An 18,156-nucleotide genomic window follows, 5' to 3' on the forward strand; every position below is an offset into this window, starting at 1 on the left:
GCCTCATCTGGCCTCTTTGCCAAGAAGTACGCCTGAAACAGTGTATGGAATAAGTCTAACACAGAACTGAACCAAAACATCTAATGGCATAATGATATGAATTGTTCAAATTACCGGTATTATTCTGATGCAAAAATACCCCATGCCCAACAATTCAGATAAAAAATTCATGTGTCATAAATTATCTGAAAGTGAAAGGACGGTCTAATACACACTCTTACAAATATTTAGCCATTACAGATATTTACACAGAATGGTATTTGTCTGGATAGTTTTATGACCATGTACATCATTTAAAGAAAGTCCATAATAAGATATCCAAAGATACCTGAGATCTGTAATTTTATTCAATGAAGATAATTCTGGTAGTGAAATAAAATAAATTGCCAGAAATGTCTGCAGGAAAAATAATTCTGCCAGAAATTTCTGCAGGAAACAAATTCTGCCAGAAATTACTGCAGGAAACAAATTCTGCCAGAAATTTCTGCAGGAAAAATATTCTGCCAGAAATTTCAGCAAAAATGCATTTCAGAGCCAATTTGTGAGCTTCTTAACACGTGAACACACTGGCACATGAACTTTTCATGATCATCTCCTCGAGATCTTTCCAATGATATAAACTATGTCTCTGTAGCTTGCTCCCTTCTGTGTGTCAAGTTAGGACTCGCTGACCATTCCTAAGTTGTCCCGCCCGGCCTTCATAGAATTTTCGTTTTCCTTCACCTTTTGCGTCTCAAAGAACCCGATGATCTAGTTTTCAAAACACAAACCAGCCATTTCCATCCACTCGTGTGGATATATTATTTCTCATCCTGTTGTAGTCTTACAAATATTGTCCCACCATGCCATTCATGCCAATCAAGTTATTTGTCGTAATGACCCCTAGTACATCTTTCATTCTAGTTGGAGTACCGGCAATTGGCCGACCAACTCAGTGAATATGTTGTCAAGCTTCTCGACCGGATTCGAACTCAGGAAGAGCTGGATCTTATCCTGAACAAAACCGGGGACCATACTACAGAGGCGTACGAGAACATGGCAAGATTTCAGTTAGCCCTTGATTACAAGGAAAAGAGGGTAAGTTATGCACGTTGGAATTAGAATAATGGGCAAAACCCAAGCTTCTGTATAATTAAGTGCTATACGGAATGTTTACAAACTGTTGTATAGCTCGGATGATAATGTCGACGTCGTCAAACTTTACACAACAAAAGTAACAACAGATCATTAAATCTTTAGAATGTGTGATAAGACAGATATGACATCGATGACAACTTGGATCATTTCAACAGCTATATATAATCATTGCGCAAACATACGTTTTCACTCCTACACAAATTTAGAAATTGTGGCGATTCTCAAAATGTGCAAACTGCTAATGATATGTGTACAAACACATCTGTGATAATCTTTTAGAAATATATCTCTGCTTGGGCCTTTCAAACATCTCTGTGATAAGACATCACAAAAATCACAAGTCTGAACCTGCATCTTAGTTTATAGAAAAAATCATTTTTTTTAGAACATCGCTTTTAATCTCTACAAGAATCAGTTTGATATTCCATTATAACTCAATAAAAGATGTGTTTACTTTAATTTCAACGGCATTCATTTGAAGCAAATTGCCGTGTTGTTTGTTAAGGAGATTGGATGCAAAATATCAAATATGTCCAGAAATTGCTAAATTTGGTATTTTTTTAAGAAAATGTGTCAATAAAAGTTCTTAAGTAAATTGTTTACTTTTATTATTCAGTATGTGTTTTTGTAAAGTTATTTCATTAGCGATATGAAATATAGCAGCGAAATCAATTTCCAAGGCAGTATGTAGAATTTGACACATTACTTAACTTCTATGAATTCAGGACAAACATATTGATTCATCAATGAAAAAACAAGATTTTTCTAAAATGAATTTTTAATAGTAAAAATCACACTAAATTAACACAACAGCTTGAATTTGATAAGGGGAGATAACTCCTGCCTAGGTGTACCTCAGGACAAATGCTTGTGTGGCCAAAATATCGTGACGTATGATAAGGAGCAAGATAAAAGAAATAGCTGCGCAACATAAATACGCTCTCCTACTGTGACATCCCGTCCGATACGGTACCGGTATGCGCACAAACCACGGTATCGATTAAACTTAAACCTTTTTTGTGTGTATTTTTGTTGTTTTTGATTTTTGCTACCGCAAATTGCTCGCATGCGTCGGGTGATGGTGTCACCGAGCACAGATTTCCCCGCAGTTCGTGCTAAATGGGTTATGTTTGTGAGTGCGAAGTGAGCGTTGTGGAAGCCTGTAGTGACAGTAATATTGTTAGTATATTGACACCCATCTCGCTCCCAAGAGGGAAATTGCAATTATGAGCTATTTCATGCAAAATCCTATTGTCCATCAATCAAATACATATTTTATTATCAGCTGAAAGTAGTTTTGATTTTGTAACTCAGTGAAAACACACCTAACCAGCCTTTATTCCCAGACTGGCGGACGTTCGAGAGAAAGGGTCGCCATTTTAAAAACATGTCAGTTCGAAAATGAATTAGATCATGGTTTGTTTTCATCAAGTTGGAAAGTGAAAACTACTTGCTACTTGTAGTTACATGAGTATCAGAATAATGACCGAAATGACTTTGAATGACACTGCTTGTTATACAGCAATTATATGACTATTATGACAACAAGTCATTCTGACAAAATCGTCTATGAGGGTTTTAACGCACAGGCTGGGGAACAGCAAGTGACCAGGTTATATGACAGCATTTTGTGAAAACAGAATTCGAAAGCTATATTTTGTTACAACAATTATCACGATTGCTGGTTTAGACAAACCTGTAAGCAAAGATAATTTACCTCAGGAAATATACATGAATTCTACAGCGGCTCAAATAGTGACCTCACAACACGTCACAGAGACGAGCACGCTTCTGGTTGAAATTTCTTTCGCTGGAGAGGATTGTGCACTTTTGCCAAAATTAATGTAAGGTAATTAAACATTCGACATAAGTAGTTTTAATGACGGGGTTTCATTTATAACGATGACATTAAATGATTTATATATTTGCACCCCCGTAGATTAAATGTGATCTTTGAAGGTTTACAAGATATTCTGTATAGTGACTTGTGCTGGTATATCATCATATGTAAACCTGTCATATTACTCTAGACGGTAGTACATCTGAAACCAGTTTGTAACACGTATATGATGAAGTGATCAGAAAACGTGGTCACCCAAGATATCATTAAATTCAGTTCAAACCAGTGAAAGTACATATGCACAGTATAATCACATTTGAAGCGTCAGTAAAATCAGTAAACTCAGTAGGTTCAGGGGAGGAATATCTCTTGAATATGATGTAATCTTTGATATCTCGTTTCTCGTGAAAATCCGTGTTAGAACTGTTCTTCAGCAACTCATGCTTGTCGTAAGATTTGTCTGACGGGATCGGGTGGTCAGGAGCGCTGACTCGGTTGACGCATGTCATCGTATCCAAGTTGCAATTATCCTGATGCAAGTTGCAATTATCCTGAATCACTGGCTTGTCTGGTCCAGACAATTTACAGATCCCGGGCCGCACCTGGGAAGCTGTCTTGTGTTAAACAACAAGGATCCCCGAGGCGTAAAGGCAATGAGACTGTGAACTGTAATTTCAAGTTCTCGGGTTTAAATCAAAGAACCATTATCGGAATAGCCATGATACGATGTCCTCAACAAAGCCAACCCACGTCAAAACTTATTCAACAAGCTCAGGCTGCAAACAACTGTATACTGAAGACTTGGACATTTGGTCAATATGCAGGAATCGTCTTTGACATCAATCTGTGTGATCGGCTCTGGGTGACATGGTAGTTTGGGGATTATTAACAGAGTATTCCAGAACTGATCTGCTTAATGAAGGTGTTTAACTGTGCGATAGTAAGATGAGATCATTTACCTCGGTTCAAAGACGTGATCTAACTGTTTGAATTATGTGGTTTCATTTCGTTTCAGTTCGTAGCTCACCCCAACTGTCAACAGCGACTTGTACATATGTGGTACCGTGGCATGAGGTCATGGGACCGTAGCGGCACTGTCCGGCGTCTGGCCCTTGTCTGCATGTTCATCCTCGCATACCCATTCCTAGTTCTTATGTCCTTAGTGCACCCCACAGGCAAGGTAAGCCAGGCTTAATGTTTCTCGTAGAACCTAGTTCCAAAAGGACTAACAAGTTACATGTATTTTAGTAACCACTCAGTGTGTTGTAGACAAGGAAATGTTTCTTGAATTCCTGACAGGTTTGACCATCTAAAATAAGACTAAACATTGTTGATAGCGTTTGTGCCTTACAATGTCGACAAAGGTATGTGTCTTTTGATTCGTGATTTTAATGAGGCACGAAAATGTCAATTGAAGCCAAAGCTTTTCATGTAACAGCATATGATCCATAATCAACTGAATGGCATGATATACTAGTATATCTATACTAAACAGGAAAAGAAACGCAAGTCTATTTTTGTCAAGTATTTAAATAGAAGCGAACGCTTACTTTTATGAGGTTTTCGAAACTTGCGTTTCTTTTGCTGTTCAGTGTATGATATCAAGATGGATGACAGAGTTTGGCAGCTTGACTTCTAAGAGTTTCTAGGACTTCTGTCATGCTCTACAACGAAGCACATGTTGTCTCACCTTCGGCAAGTGAGTTTGTTGCCTATGTTCGCCCGGCAGAAAATGGGTACCCGGTGGAATTAACCATCAAGCTCTTGGGTTATCTGGGGTAATGATAATTAGATTGTGATTTGAACACGTGTAGGCATGGATGTGTGCGCGATCAAACTGTTGTTGTTATTGTGATTATATTCGAACCCGTTTGGGCACTGAGATGTGATAACAACGCATAGAAGACTGTTCTGATTGACATTTTTTCAATATTAATACTTTCATTGCCATAGATAATCCTAATCCTATGCCTATAGCACATTTGTTTCAAATATGAAACTGATGAAGAAAGACGATTATCGGAATGTTCACACTCAAAGAATATTGTTCTGTTTGACACCCGTCAGATCTGAAAGCACCCTCACATTCATTTTCCAATAGCAGCATCTAAACAAGTTGAATTATTAACTGTGTTGTCATTATTTGAGGAACATGTTGATTTCTGCTACATATTCTTATTGATCATTATATGAGAAATGATAAACGAGAATGAAGATAACTTCTGTCATGATCGATCGACGAGACATTCTGGAAGACGAATCAGCAGTGTTCGGACCATTATAGTCAGGCGCACTCCCTATAGTGGCGTCGTATCCAGCTGTTTATGTCGATGGAATTGCCCAATTGACGTATGTCGGTCGAGTACGGCAACCCAAGGACAAAGTCGAGGACATACAAAAACGAAATGTCAGTACGTGAGCACGTCGCATGGTTCTTGTATTCTTGAACTGTAAAATTGTATGACATGAGATTAACTGCGACACGATGTGACGATAAAAGCCAAGGTGACATATGGAGGTTTGCTATTTTTACAGAGATATACTTTTTGTCTCATGAAGAATCATGTGCATAGTAACGTGGTATATATAAAGCAGATCTGTTACCAACTCTGAAATAGCGAAAAGGATGTCAAAGAGGATTGATCTGCTTTTGTGATACTAAAGAAATGTGTTCGTTATATCTGCCACTACACACATTTTGTTGCCTAATGCTCCTGTCAACAGTTCCCTGTCCAAAACAGTATATCTACCTCAAACACGCAATGAGAATTTTCTGCTCCAAACCTGAAAACTATTTACAATTTTAAATTTTTCAGTTTTAAGAAAGCAAGGTGAGAAATATGTGCTCCTCAGATTTGTTGATGACACTGAAATTGAATTCAGTACCCAAGAGAGTTTATATTTTTATGTGAATGCGAAGTAGTATATTCTGGTTTAAATGTGAATAGGAATTTTTGAACGGAGAAATCCTAGATGAGTGGTTAGTGACCAAGCTGAGCCATTTTGAAGATGCTAAAAACAATTACAAAGTGTCAACGTCAGCTGTTCTGGCCGGCAGGGTAACCTTGTGGTTACAGTGTTGGCTTGTCACAGCGAAACCCCGGGTTCGATGAACCACGTTGGTATTTGTGTGAAGTCCATTTATGGGGTCCTCGCTGATAGCGACAATAGCGTTTGAACGTGTGCGTGTGTGTGTGCATGCTTGCGCTCGTGCGTGCGTGCGTGCGTGTGCATGCATGTAATTTGTCGAATATGATTTAATGGTGTCGTTGTTTCAGTTTTCCAAGATCCTTCGGTATCCGTTTGTGAAGTTTCTCACTCAGTCATTCTCCCACCTCGTGTTCCTGGTGATTATCGTGGTTTCCACGGCCGAGTCGTCCTACACCATATCCAACAAGAAGACACTAAAATCGCTGTATCCTGACGACTTTGTGCGGTATCACGAGTTCCGGAATTTGACGAAGAATGACCTGTTTGATGTCGACTTTCCCTTGAGGTCATATGCGCCCACGGTGACGCAAGTGTTGTTGACGCTATGGATTCTAGGTAACCAGAAACACTGTACAGTGAAGTCGACCACTAGGTAGCCCTTAGAAGTCATTGTTTATCAATAGTTATCATTATTTATCAATATTTATGCATTTGTTGTCCTTGTGTAACCGGGATAATGTGCTTAACTACTCACTTTTTGGTCGACGGAGGTATTTTATTTACGCCTCTTTGAACAGAAAGAAGAGTTATGTCCCTTGGATTACGTGCGCCAGCCCCAGCACAATCATAACAGAATTAAATACTTACTTACATACTTCCTTATTACCTTCAGGATTTGAAGTTTCCATTGCATTTTGGAATATCATTAACAGAGAGCATATTAGTTAGGTCAAAATAATACTGATAAGTTATTTCTTAAACAAAAAGATAATTGATACACATTTACTTCACATTGTATGTGGACGATGATTGTTTGGGAAGTTAATATACTGTTATAATTAAGGGGCTCGCATTGCACACTCACGATTAGTTTGGTAGGCAAATCGAACACTTCACGTGGCAAAATTTTCTATTTTCTGATTATATTATTTTACCTTCAGGCCGCCCATACTAAGTGCCCCAAAGAAGACTTAATAAATCTGTTCTTCCAGCATGAGTTCGCCTGTTAAATGACTGTTAACTTTGAATATTGTGTTGTTTTGTGTTTTGTTTACCTCTGTGTCATTTTTAATATTCAGTTATGTGATCACTTTTAAATGTTAAAAGAAATTCCCAAGGGGTAATACAGTATTGTCGTTGTCATTGCCTCAATGTTCAGACTGAAAGATGTTTGTTGTACATTTAACGTCACTTATACATGATATCACACGATAAACGTCACATATAGTAATATCTTCTTGCAGGTTTTACATGCGCCGAATGCAGTCAAATATACGTCACGGGCCTCATCGGACATGTGAAGAATTTGTTCAACTTGTTAGATTTCATGGTTCTGTCAACATACTCTGGTGCCTTCACGCTCACCTACTTTACAATGATCAAGGTTTGTAACTATCTCTATGAACGTTGCATTCCTTCCCATGATCATCTTGCACAATATCAAGTTCGAATGCCAGCTCTTAATCGATTCCACACGGCTTGAAATACATGGCATATCATGTGCTATCTATGTTGGGAAGACGTAAACTTGTCTAGACTACATTTGTTTTCTAACTTTAGAAACACAAACATTTGTATATCAATACAACATAGATCTGATGTCGCCCTGTATTACAGCAGATCGGATTCTGGCAGGTTATTGCGTCATTGCTCAGTCAAGGATGTAACAAAACTATTAATACGTATTGTTGTTGTTACCGATGGAACTGGTATAAATTTAGATGCAGCAACAATGTCCTTGATAGAGAGAGTGTCAATTTTAGCAGGTAGGTATCGAATGACCTTGAACCAATGGGTTTTAGTACCTGTCATTGAAGTCTCCTGTGTGCCTTTCTGGAGGGGCACATGAAACCTGGTTAGCAAACCGTATGGCGTGCACGTTAAAGGAATGGCATGACAGTTAAAGCTTGTTAAAACGGTACTGTAGGTGTACCGGTTGTGTCATCGTTGAATTTCGATTGTCACAATAAGGACAAATCGCAGTGGTCATTTGAGGACTGGAGCAAAATCATTTGCATAAGGGTCGTGAATTGTACAGTTTCTGTGACCCCCTGTGTGTGTCAGCCCCTCTCTCTGTGGGGGTGGCGGGGTTGCCCAGTGATTAAAGCTTTCGGGTTCTATTCCTCTCATGGGTACCATGTGTAAAGCCCATTTCTGGTGTCCCCCACCGGGACGCCTGTTAACCTTGTGATTATAACGACAGTTATATAGTACCTAATTCATGACGAGCTACGTTCACGCCCTCAGCAATAAAGAGAAATGACAGCTGCCCCGTTTTCACCACAATCACTTGGCATTTTTGTCATGTCATCCGGAACAGTTTTACAATAACACTAAAGTTTAAACGTCAAGCTAAACGTCAAACCCAGATTTGAACAAGCCGCAATAAAGCGTGGGTTGTACCGACTGAGTTTAGTTTTTATACTTTCTTGCAGCAATATCAGGGCGGAGGACACCAGAAATTCGCGTAGGCTACCCCCTGTCCCCGAGTAAAAAACGACGACAGTTACATGTATGGATCCCTGAAAATCATTCTCACAAAGTGCTTGCTATAAGCCTAAACACCTAGGAAAGTTTGATTGATTAATGGTAGGCTGTTTAATGGTAGACATTACCTTCAAATGGTTGTGGATTAATCGAGTAAATTTTCATCCTAATTAGAATGCGTATATTATTTTCGTTTCAGTTCCACTTTGCGGTGGACTTCATTGCCACTGCCAACCTGACCGCCGATATCGAGAAGACCCACAGCAGTCTGTACTGGCTGAATGCAGGTAGGGGAGGGGAGCATACCGCTCCGTCTCACGTGTGTACGTGAAAACGGTACAGTAGGTGTACCGGTTATGTCATCCCCAGTCCCCTGGGACGCGCGCCCGGCTTGATGCGTGGCTGGTTTAGTTTGATACATGTATTTTGGATTCATTTCAACGTATTTATTTTCAGATAATAATTTTAGCTGGTAATACATGTGACGGTCCGTCAGCTCACTACCACTCTGAAACACGTTTCTTATACGTGGTGCCAAAGTTAGAACGTAAATCAGACCGGCTTAGAATAGATCAAGATATCGATTTTTCTTTTAGGTTTTTTTTCATAATGAGTTATTTTCTGTATACAATATCATACCATAGTCCATATTCCAGCGTATATATCACTGTGATCACGTACACTTTATCATACTGTCACCCGCGCGCAGTTTCACTTTACTTTTAAAGATGTTTTAAATACAGAGCAATACCTCCAAGATGCTAATCTCAGAAGACTGTTCGTTCCATTATCCAGAGTTAGATGTTCGTCACAAGATCGTATTATCGAGGAGGACAGTAAAAATATTTTGTGAGATACAGTAAATCTTTTTGAAGATGACTTCTACGTTTTGCATACTTTTTGGTGTTTTAAGGACAATATATCTACCGCGATATTCTTATACATATTCCACCTCGTGTAAATTTAATTTTTGTCTGCTCTAATTACCACATATACACCTTATATGGAATATGCGTCATGCTTTTGTACATAGAAAACAAGAATTTGAAATATTGTGCTTGCATGTCATTATTGGTGGCTGACTTCGTACTATAGGCCTGTGGCCTCATCAGTACTGGAATTAAAACGATGGTGTTATCTGTATCTTACTGTGATCTGCGTCCAGTTCTACTGCTCAACAATGCTACGTCATGCATTCCATAATAATAATAATTAATTGTCAGTTAACTATACCTTAATTAGTATTACACAGATTAAAATACATAAATGCAGGAAAAGGTTTCTTGCGACCCTGGCCCAGTAAGGCTCCGAGACGTCAGTTATAGGGTGAACTGTCGCTGGTCATACACTGTGCAGAACTGTCTGATTTTAATTCATTGCAAAATATACATTTCATATTTATATTGTGACACAAAATCACACTGGTTAAACTGGAAGTGAATGGTCACGACCAGTCAACTGAAAGTCTTATGCCTTACATTTTAGGCACATTGACTTCATGAAAGCGGAGGTTACTTCTCTTCTCAACAAATGGCACATAAGCTAGAAGCAATGGCCATTCAAACAGCAGTTCCTTGAAATACTGGGTCTCAGAGATACGGCAAGGCGCTCGGTTGACGCTCGCCTCTGTACCTTCAGCCAGCGCAGAACCATCAGCCCGATAAACATTGATGTTTAGATTATGTCTACATCAATGGCTCATTAAAGATTACTGTGGAACGGTTTATGCACAAAAATATTTCTGTCAAAAAGAGTCTCAATCTTAACCATACGACGTCCTCGCGGATCAGAGTCTTGGCGATCTGTTGCCTGACACGGTTCCTCTTACGAAGGTCTAACTATCCTGAATGTCTGATGTCGTCCAACCGACATCTAAATCAAAGAAATGACGGGTACAACATAAGCATTTGTGGGTTTGCCTACATTACTATGATCTCATTCTGTTTCCTGATTGTACTATAGAGTGTTTAGGTGATCCTGGCAGAGTCAGGCTGGTTAATTAACCTCGCCATCTGTTCAGGATCCTGACCTCGTTTACTCGGAGCCCAGACAGCGAAGGGACTTCTCTGCGGAAACACTGCCTGGTCGAAGCCTCCAAGAACATTTCTAAGACCATGGAGACTCTCCCACAGTGCAGTCTTCTGTATGGTCTGATGATGATATTAATATTGTTATCATTATCAGTTATTTGTCTGGAAATGTTACATGAGCCAAACATTTCCCCAACTGCTGTCTTCCGCAACTTCTTCCTTGGTTAATTCCGAGTGCAACTATGCTGGACAAAATAAGTTAGGGATACTGGTACTTTTATGATTGATACTTTATCAGTCTGTCAATGAATAAATAGATCACTATTCCAAATTTCAGAATTTGCTTTTATCTCTATCGTTTTTTGTCCAGTATACCTATATTTCAACATCCTTACTAATCGCTTTGTATGTTCAGAATATAGTTATTATCCATATGCCTAGCGGGAATAAAGTATTGAATATGCTGTACAGAAAACGTATCACCACATCAGTAAGATTCAAACAAAGGTATTTCTAAATGTATCATGTCAGTTTGTAACACTGAAAAAGAGTTTCCTACGAGAGAGCTGAAATGATATAATCTCAAGCTTTACATAAGGGTGCTTTCGATCGAGGGCCGGATCTCAAGCGCGTAAAATCTCACATGGCTACAAATTAACAAGATACTTGCAGACTTGCAGTTTCTCGAAGTCTCTTTGCGATCCGGATCTAAGACCGTTTCCGCACTTCGGCGGATCCAGTTGTGTGCTCCAGAACTAGAAAAATGTTATGTCGGAAGCAAATAATCGCTGAAGCTGTGGCTAAATCAAGGATGGTATATTTTTTATGGAAAGAAATCTATCGAAAAGTTGAAAAGTACCTATGACACTTTGAAAAGAAAATGACGCTCAGAGCCAAAAAGACGGAATGGCTATCGGGTGGCGAAGCATTACGTTCTTACACCATTCTTTGAAGTCTTGAAGGTCATCAACAAGGAGGTTAACAAAGTGACAGTTTATACATAGATAACCTTGTGACATTTATATTTTGTTTAAACGCAATTTTTGTACACCCACCCACGTGCACTCCCTAAAAACTTAAGGAAGTTCCGATGGAGATAGGAACGTCACTGACCTACATACAATTGGAGTTGTACCCATGTAGGGAATACAATTCTGATCTTTGTTGTGACGAACAATTGGTCAAGTTTCTAAAGATATATCGAGATAATAAATTTCAAGACTGTCAGGTGAATTCACAATTATGTGACACCAAATGTTTTTTTATACGACATGATTTAACCTCATCAAAACATATGTATCAGAGCACCCATACTAGCGTCGAAAGGAAGACATCAGTTGAACAATTAGGCCACTGAATCTCTCCCTACCCAGAACCCAGAACACGGAAATTCCGCATTTGTATACGTCTACGGTTGTCTTATGGTGTGAAGGACGTTTCAGTGGACTCTTCATACACTGGTCTGGATAACTCTGGATGTGTGCGAGTTCACTGGGAACGACACCGTCGGATTAAAAGGCTTGCATTCGACGGAACTTTGCTTCGTCTCTCCAAGCCCCCGAGACTTTTAACGCAATGTCAGTGTCTGTTCCGTCTTCCGATAACATCAGTGATGAGAATTAAAAGCGTATATCATTAACGCACTCCTACTCAGCGGACCGCTCTTGGGATTCCGGAAATGTCCAGGGAGAGTGATTTAATTTCAGTTATACATTAGTCATTACACAGGTATTGTGTTTCAAGCATTTTATGATATGTGATTATTTTTCTTCCTGCCAGACCGGATGTACTGGAACGTGTACGACCCAATCAACCTAGCGGAAGGCATGTTTGCTGTAGGGAATATTCTCAGCTTTTCCCGAATCTCGTATCTTCTGCCAGCAAACGAGACGCTTGGGCCTCTGCAGATCTCCCTTGGAAGGATGATCAAGGTAAGGGGTCATCTAATATGTATTTGTTCAATGAGATTTTCATCTAAGACGCCAAAATGTTACCATACACGCCATTGAATATTCACGGATGTGTATGTGCTTGCGCGCGTGTGTTAGACAAACAGCCTTTACAAGGGGAAGAGTTCAAACTGGCTAAAAGGAAATGGTTTGAAGTAACAACTTATTCTAGGAGGAAACGAGTTTCCAAAGCAAAACAACCTACTGCAGAGGGAATACAGTGTCAATACAAATGTAGCGGGATGCTAATGCAATGACAATTCAATATGAAAGCAGTGACAAAAACAATAAATGATGGCAATTTCCACCCAACCAATCTACCTGAAGATGCCCAGGGCGTTAATCAAGGATAATCATCCTGCGAGAGTCAAGTAGTCCTTTATTGATTACAAACTCACCCACGCGAATGCACACGACCCCACGCACTCTCACACACGCCAGTGTTATTCACATGTGCGTGTGTACCTATATATTACGGTATTGGTTTTATTAAAGGGTCACACTTTGTCTTTAATAATGACTGACTAAGTTTGATTTTACGCCGTGTTTGCAATATTCCAGCAATATCACGACGGGGACACCAGAAATGGACTTCAGTGTACCCATGGGGAATCGAACCCGGTCCTTCAGCGTGACTGGCGAACGCTTTAATAACTATGCTACCCCATCACCCGTCTCTAATAGTGAATAGCACTGCCATTACGCACAGTCCGGGAGAGACACAAGATAGATACAACGATATAATTGTAATCGTAATTCAATTGTGTTGACTTAAAATGTGCATAGGTCAACTTTTGTTCCACCGTGTAACGTCCATCTGAGACCCCTGCAAATGTATCAGGTTATGTTAAGTCACGAGTTAGGCCATGTGTCCGTCGAGAGAAGGTGATACACAACAATTAGGTGGTTGGAAGTGAGATCTGGATGAATTAATGCTCATACTATCACCCATATGCATATTCAGATCCTCTTGGGATAAAGGGGAAAGATACTTGCGTCAAACATCATTTACACAAAGACGTCAGTTTAGAGAACATTTTGTAAATGATAGCTGAAATCGTAGAAAGAGTAGCTTATCAAAAGTGACCATGATATTGTGAAGGAACAAAGAATGTTCAAAGGAATTATCATTAAATATACTCGTACACCAACTGTGCAATGTCAAATACATTTGTTTGTTTCAATTGTCTTCTGTAAGAATGTGAACGTTCCTTGGAAGGAAAGTTGCTTGGTGACAGAGTCGCTACAAAACCCCTGAAGTAGCCTGTGGTGCTTGATGAGTGACCACACACAATCATCACCTCGTATTTCCCTTGTGTATCGCCACATAATCGACGTACAATGTGCAAGCTCGTTGAAAATCACTAACATGATGGATTCAGGTTTATTCAAGAATGAAAGGACGCAGGTGGCGGGAACACAACAGTTTATAAATACGCGCTGCGTCCCTTTATACGTCACCCTGCCGTTCGTGAGGAAAACATACTGAAGAGGCGGTGCGCAGTGTCAAGCAAGTACAAGGCCAATTTCAATCGACGTTAGTAAAACATGCAAACATTTGCATGTACACGAGGTGCAGTTGAACCAAACCACGCACAAAGAAACAATTAAGCTTGATAATTCCACATTTATATGGCGATTGCAAGTGAATTGTAAGAACATCTTTGAGAAGCGGGCAATGCCTTTAAACTATAAAACATAGGCGCAGGGCAAGTGTATGTTTCTCTGATCCTTCGTGAAGAATATCAAATACAATGAGTAAACATTGTTAGCTGAATATATAGGGACGCATGAGTGTGCGATGCCAAAAATAGGGTTGAAATGGAACAACATTTTCCATGTTAACAGAATCTTTATCCTCTGAACTTCATATGCTAGTTTGCTCTATCCGTCAGGACATTCTGCCATTCTGCCTTCTATCGGGAGGGCTTGTAGTATGGCCTTGTGGTTAAAGTCTTCACTGAAGACCCGGGTTCGATCCCTCAAATGGATACAAAGTGTGAAACTCATTCCTTGTGTCCTTGCCCCGCTGTGAGATTGCCTGAATATTGCTGGAATATTGCTAAAAGGGTCGTAAAACTGACTGACTGACTCCTCATTTAGGTCATGTATTTTCATATATTTATTTTTCGGAAACTATATTATTTATTTATTTATCTACCTATCTGTCTATTTTATTGTACCACGGATTTATTAAACTATACATGACATTTTAAAAAGGTGATCATGATAGTTACAACATGAACGTACATTGAATACGCGTTAACTTTTGATGAATAATTCAGCGTAATTACTGTTTTGTCAGATGTCAGTTTCAGATTATCTATTATTTCGATCACCCGTCGCATTTCCTCCAGATAACTCGCATATCCATTACAGTTGAACGTGACTGTCCTACAATTAAGACAAAACACGCAACTATGATCGATGTGCTTGTAGTTTATTTCTGAAGAATGATTCTAATTGATGCTTTATCGTGATTTTTCAGTACGTCATATAACCTTGAATTGTCTTTCATATTTTTTACCTTAAAACATGGTGCCTAAGCTCAGAACGACACACATTTTAAATGATGATGAACCAATACCTGTGCTTGTGTATCATCTTTGTCCGATGACTTCAGTATCAAGAGGCGATGAATGTGTTTGTGGCGATGGCCACATGGATCCTGGCTCCATCAAACCCGTACTGATGTTCGATAAACGCGTAAACAGGACAAACGCACATAAAAGTGTATATATTCAAGTGCTCTTGAAAAATGTAAGAAATCGTAAAATTCGTTTTGGGTCTTTAAGCAATGGCACGTACACATGAAATGGTTCAAGCTAATGAACAAAGAAGGATCGTACTACCGATTACAGCTTTGTAATCAAAGATGACGTGTTTCACAAGCCTGTAGGAACTTCACCTTCGATCGATTAAACGTAATAATGATGTAACAGATTTTAAGATATATCTTGATTACAGCTGACAGAGCAACGCTCGGTGTTATTTTTACAGGTTGTCAACATCCATTAACAATGATATACCTCTGAAAGCTTAATGTTACACTTTCTCTCGTTCACTGGAATGTGTTTCCTGTCAAGTTCAGGCACTGATTCTTTAACGGAAAGGGCTCTCAACGATTGTTGTAAATTGAGACATCGAATTCGGAATCTGAAGAGCAATGTTCGTTCGAAAGGCTTCTAAATTGCTCAAAGGCATGATTCCAAGGAAATGAGATTTAAAGCTCTGCCCCTAGAAAATATAGAAACACGTTTCTTTTTCGAACGAAAGGAATCGAGGTTATTGCTTAACATGAGAGACTTGCACACTTTCACACCAACAAGAACGACGATTCAAAATATGGAACTGGCCAACTGTGATTCTTCAGTCATTCGTATACCCTCTTCAGATTAAAACAATACTTACACAGTACGTCTTCACACAAAAGTAATACATCAGCTTAGTACATATATACTTGAACTTCCTCAGATAAAGACGTGCATATACACATGTACATCTTCAGATGCAAGAGGTGCATATACCACACGTACTTCTTCAGATACAAAAGGTGCATATATACACATGTACGTCTTCAGCTACAAAATATGTCTAAGCACAATATACTTCTTCAGATAGAAAGAATGTATGCAAGTGTACTTTTTCAGATGAAAAAGTACATATGCAAGTGTATCTTGCAGGATTAATCAGTGCATATACACAAGTACCACTGTCATACCTTTCAGGACATTCTGAAGTTCTTGGCGCTGTTCTCGGTCGTCATCCTGGCATTCATGGTCGGTCTGCATAATCTGTACTGGTACTATAGCTCCCGCCACGACATCGAGGTTGTGCAGCGCAATTTCACAGTCAACGCCGAAAAAAGTTTTGGAGAGTAAGTGTGAAACGTGATAGTCAGTGAAATTAATTCCATACTTCTACACATTATACCTAAAATATAAAAGACTTAAGATGGTCATACTAAAGGAATGCAAGGGAAAATCTTTGCTTTTTTCGGTCGGGGATTATATTCGTGTTACTTTTTGTTGCGTCAGACAAAATATGATCGCATGTCAATTAAACATGTCAATTTCTCAACATTTAATATCAACACAGACAACGGGTACAAACTGTTACTGGCCCCAGACGCAGTGGTTTCTTTGTTGTGAGAATCGCCCGTAGGGAAGCAAATTACTACATTCTCTATGTTTTTAGTTTTACTCAGTGCATTGTAAGTATTCAGTCGATCGTTTTTACCATGTAACTGAAACTCTGTGATGTATCTGAACAGCGTTAAACCAAAGTGTAATACCCGGTACAAGGAATGTAATGAACACGTAACTTTGATTTGATTCCTAATCTTGAATTTATATATGTTAAGGTAAGTGTTGTTGAGATGCACAGATTGTCACAAGAGCAGTTACACGTGAGGATGTGGTAACTGAGATGAATGACCGTGTTTCACAGTTTCCAGTTCTATATATTATTTATTAATCTAATGCATCAAAAACTGACAAAAGTTTAAATGCCTCCTCATCACCCATTAAGGTGTAGAAAGTAAAGTCGCCACTGTGATTACACACATACTTTACACCGTAAGGCTGTATGCAGGTATATATTCCAAACCTTTAAGTTTTTCCTTTCTCTAATGATACAACACAGATAATGCTAGAAATGCGTCTGGCCCACATCCGGGTGACAGGGAGTGCTCCCCTCATTTTTCAGACAATAATATGTATTTATCTTAAGGAGGGGTTAATAGGGAAGAGGCCCATTCAAGCAGACGCATGTTTGAACACTGGTCTTGTGGAATGCTTTGTGTCAACTAAAGCCTATACTACGACCTTTAACGGTGGGTTCACGTGCGCACATTTGGCAAATTGGACCAATCCTGTCCCAGGGAGACAAATTTCGAGATTCGTTTCCTGTGTTCTTTGAATGTTGAAACAAGATATCAGACATTTAAAAAAAATAAAAGACACGTACAGTACTCACGTAAAACAACACTCATGTCTGCACTAAACGACCTTTTGTTGCGTTTCATTTTTTGGGTAAAATCACGAATATCCTGGGAGGGACTCGTCTCGTGCAGTTTGTATTACGGTGCTTTAACAACGATAGATCTAAAGTTACGACGAGGAGGCTATTGGGGATAGGAAGTTTCATCGCAGAGTTGGACGTCTTGATTTTCATTTGTGTTCGTTAGAAATTAAATCAACTTGCACTCCGTGTATGAATTTTCGAGGACTATCATGGAAATTTTGTTTAATCGACAAAATGATCATAAATAAGTAAGTAAAGGTCACATGCAACAAAAAAATCAAACATAATTAAAACACAATTATCACTTAGTCATGAATATAATATACACTGATGCTTGTAAAAACAAATAAACAAAATTATAAGCGTACAATCGCGATTCAAAAGTGCAATATTATGTACTTGGGCTTACTTCCCTCGAAACGAAGCCCTCGGGGGACCAAACCCAGCCATAGCGGGTAGGTGTGCATTCAAGTGTAACGACGGCTTCCGACTGGCTAGCTCATTTGCTGATACGCCGAGGGCTCATTATGTGTACAGA

General features: G+C 39.2%; 1 protein-coding gene across 4 annotated transcripts in view; it reads left to right on the forward strand.

Annotated features, from left to right (window-relative positions):
* LOC137258440 (short transient receptor potential channel 7-like) overlaps positions 1-18,156 on the forward strand; it is a 68,605-nt gene that overhangs the window by 37,412 nt on the left and 13,037 nt on the right. For all 4 annotated transcript variants that reach the window (XM_067796124.1, XM_067796123.1, XM_067796121.1 and 1 more), the window contains exons 5-11: positions 904-1,077; positions 3,993-4,157; positions 6,256-6,523; positions 7,372-7,511; positions 8,814-8,901; positions 12,424-12,575; positions 16,322-16,470. In XM_067796124.1, the coding sequence (XP_067652225.1) occupies positions 904-1,077; positions 3,993-4,157; positions 6,256-6,523; positions 7,372-7,511; positions 8,814-8,901; positions 12,424-12,575; positions 16,322-16,470 (1,136 nt within the window). The remainder of the gene's footprint in view (positions 1-903; positions 1,078-3,992; positions 4,158-6,255; positions 6,524-7,371; positions 7,512-8,813; positions 8,902-12,423; positions 12,576-16,321; positions 16,471-18,156) is intronic.

Source organism: Haliotis asinina, chromosome 12 (genome assembly GCF_037392515.1).
Source record: "Haliotis asinina isolate JCU_RB_2024 chromosome 12, JCU_Hal_asi_v2, whole genome shotgun sequence".
NCBI classification, from domain to species: domain Eukaryota; kingdom Metazoa; phylum Mollusca; class Gastropoda; order Lepetellida; family Haliotidae; genus Haliotis; species Haliotis asinina.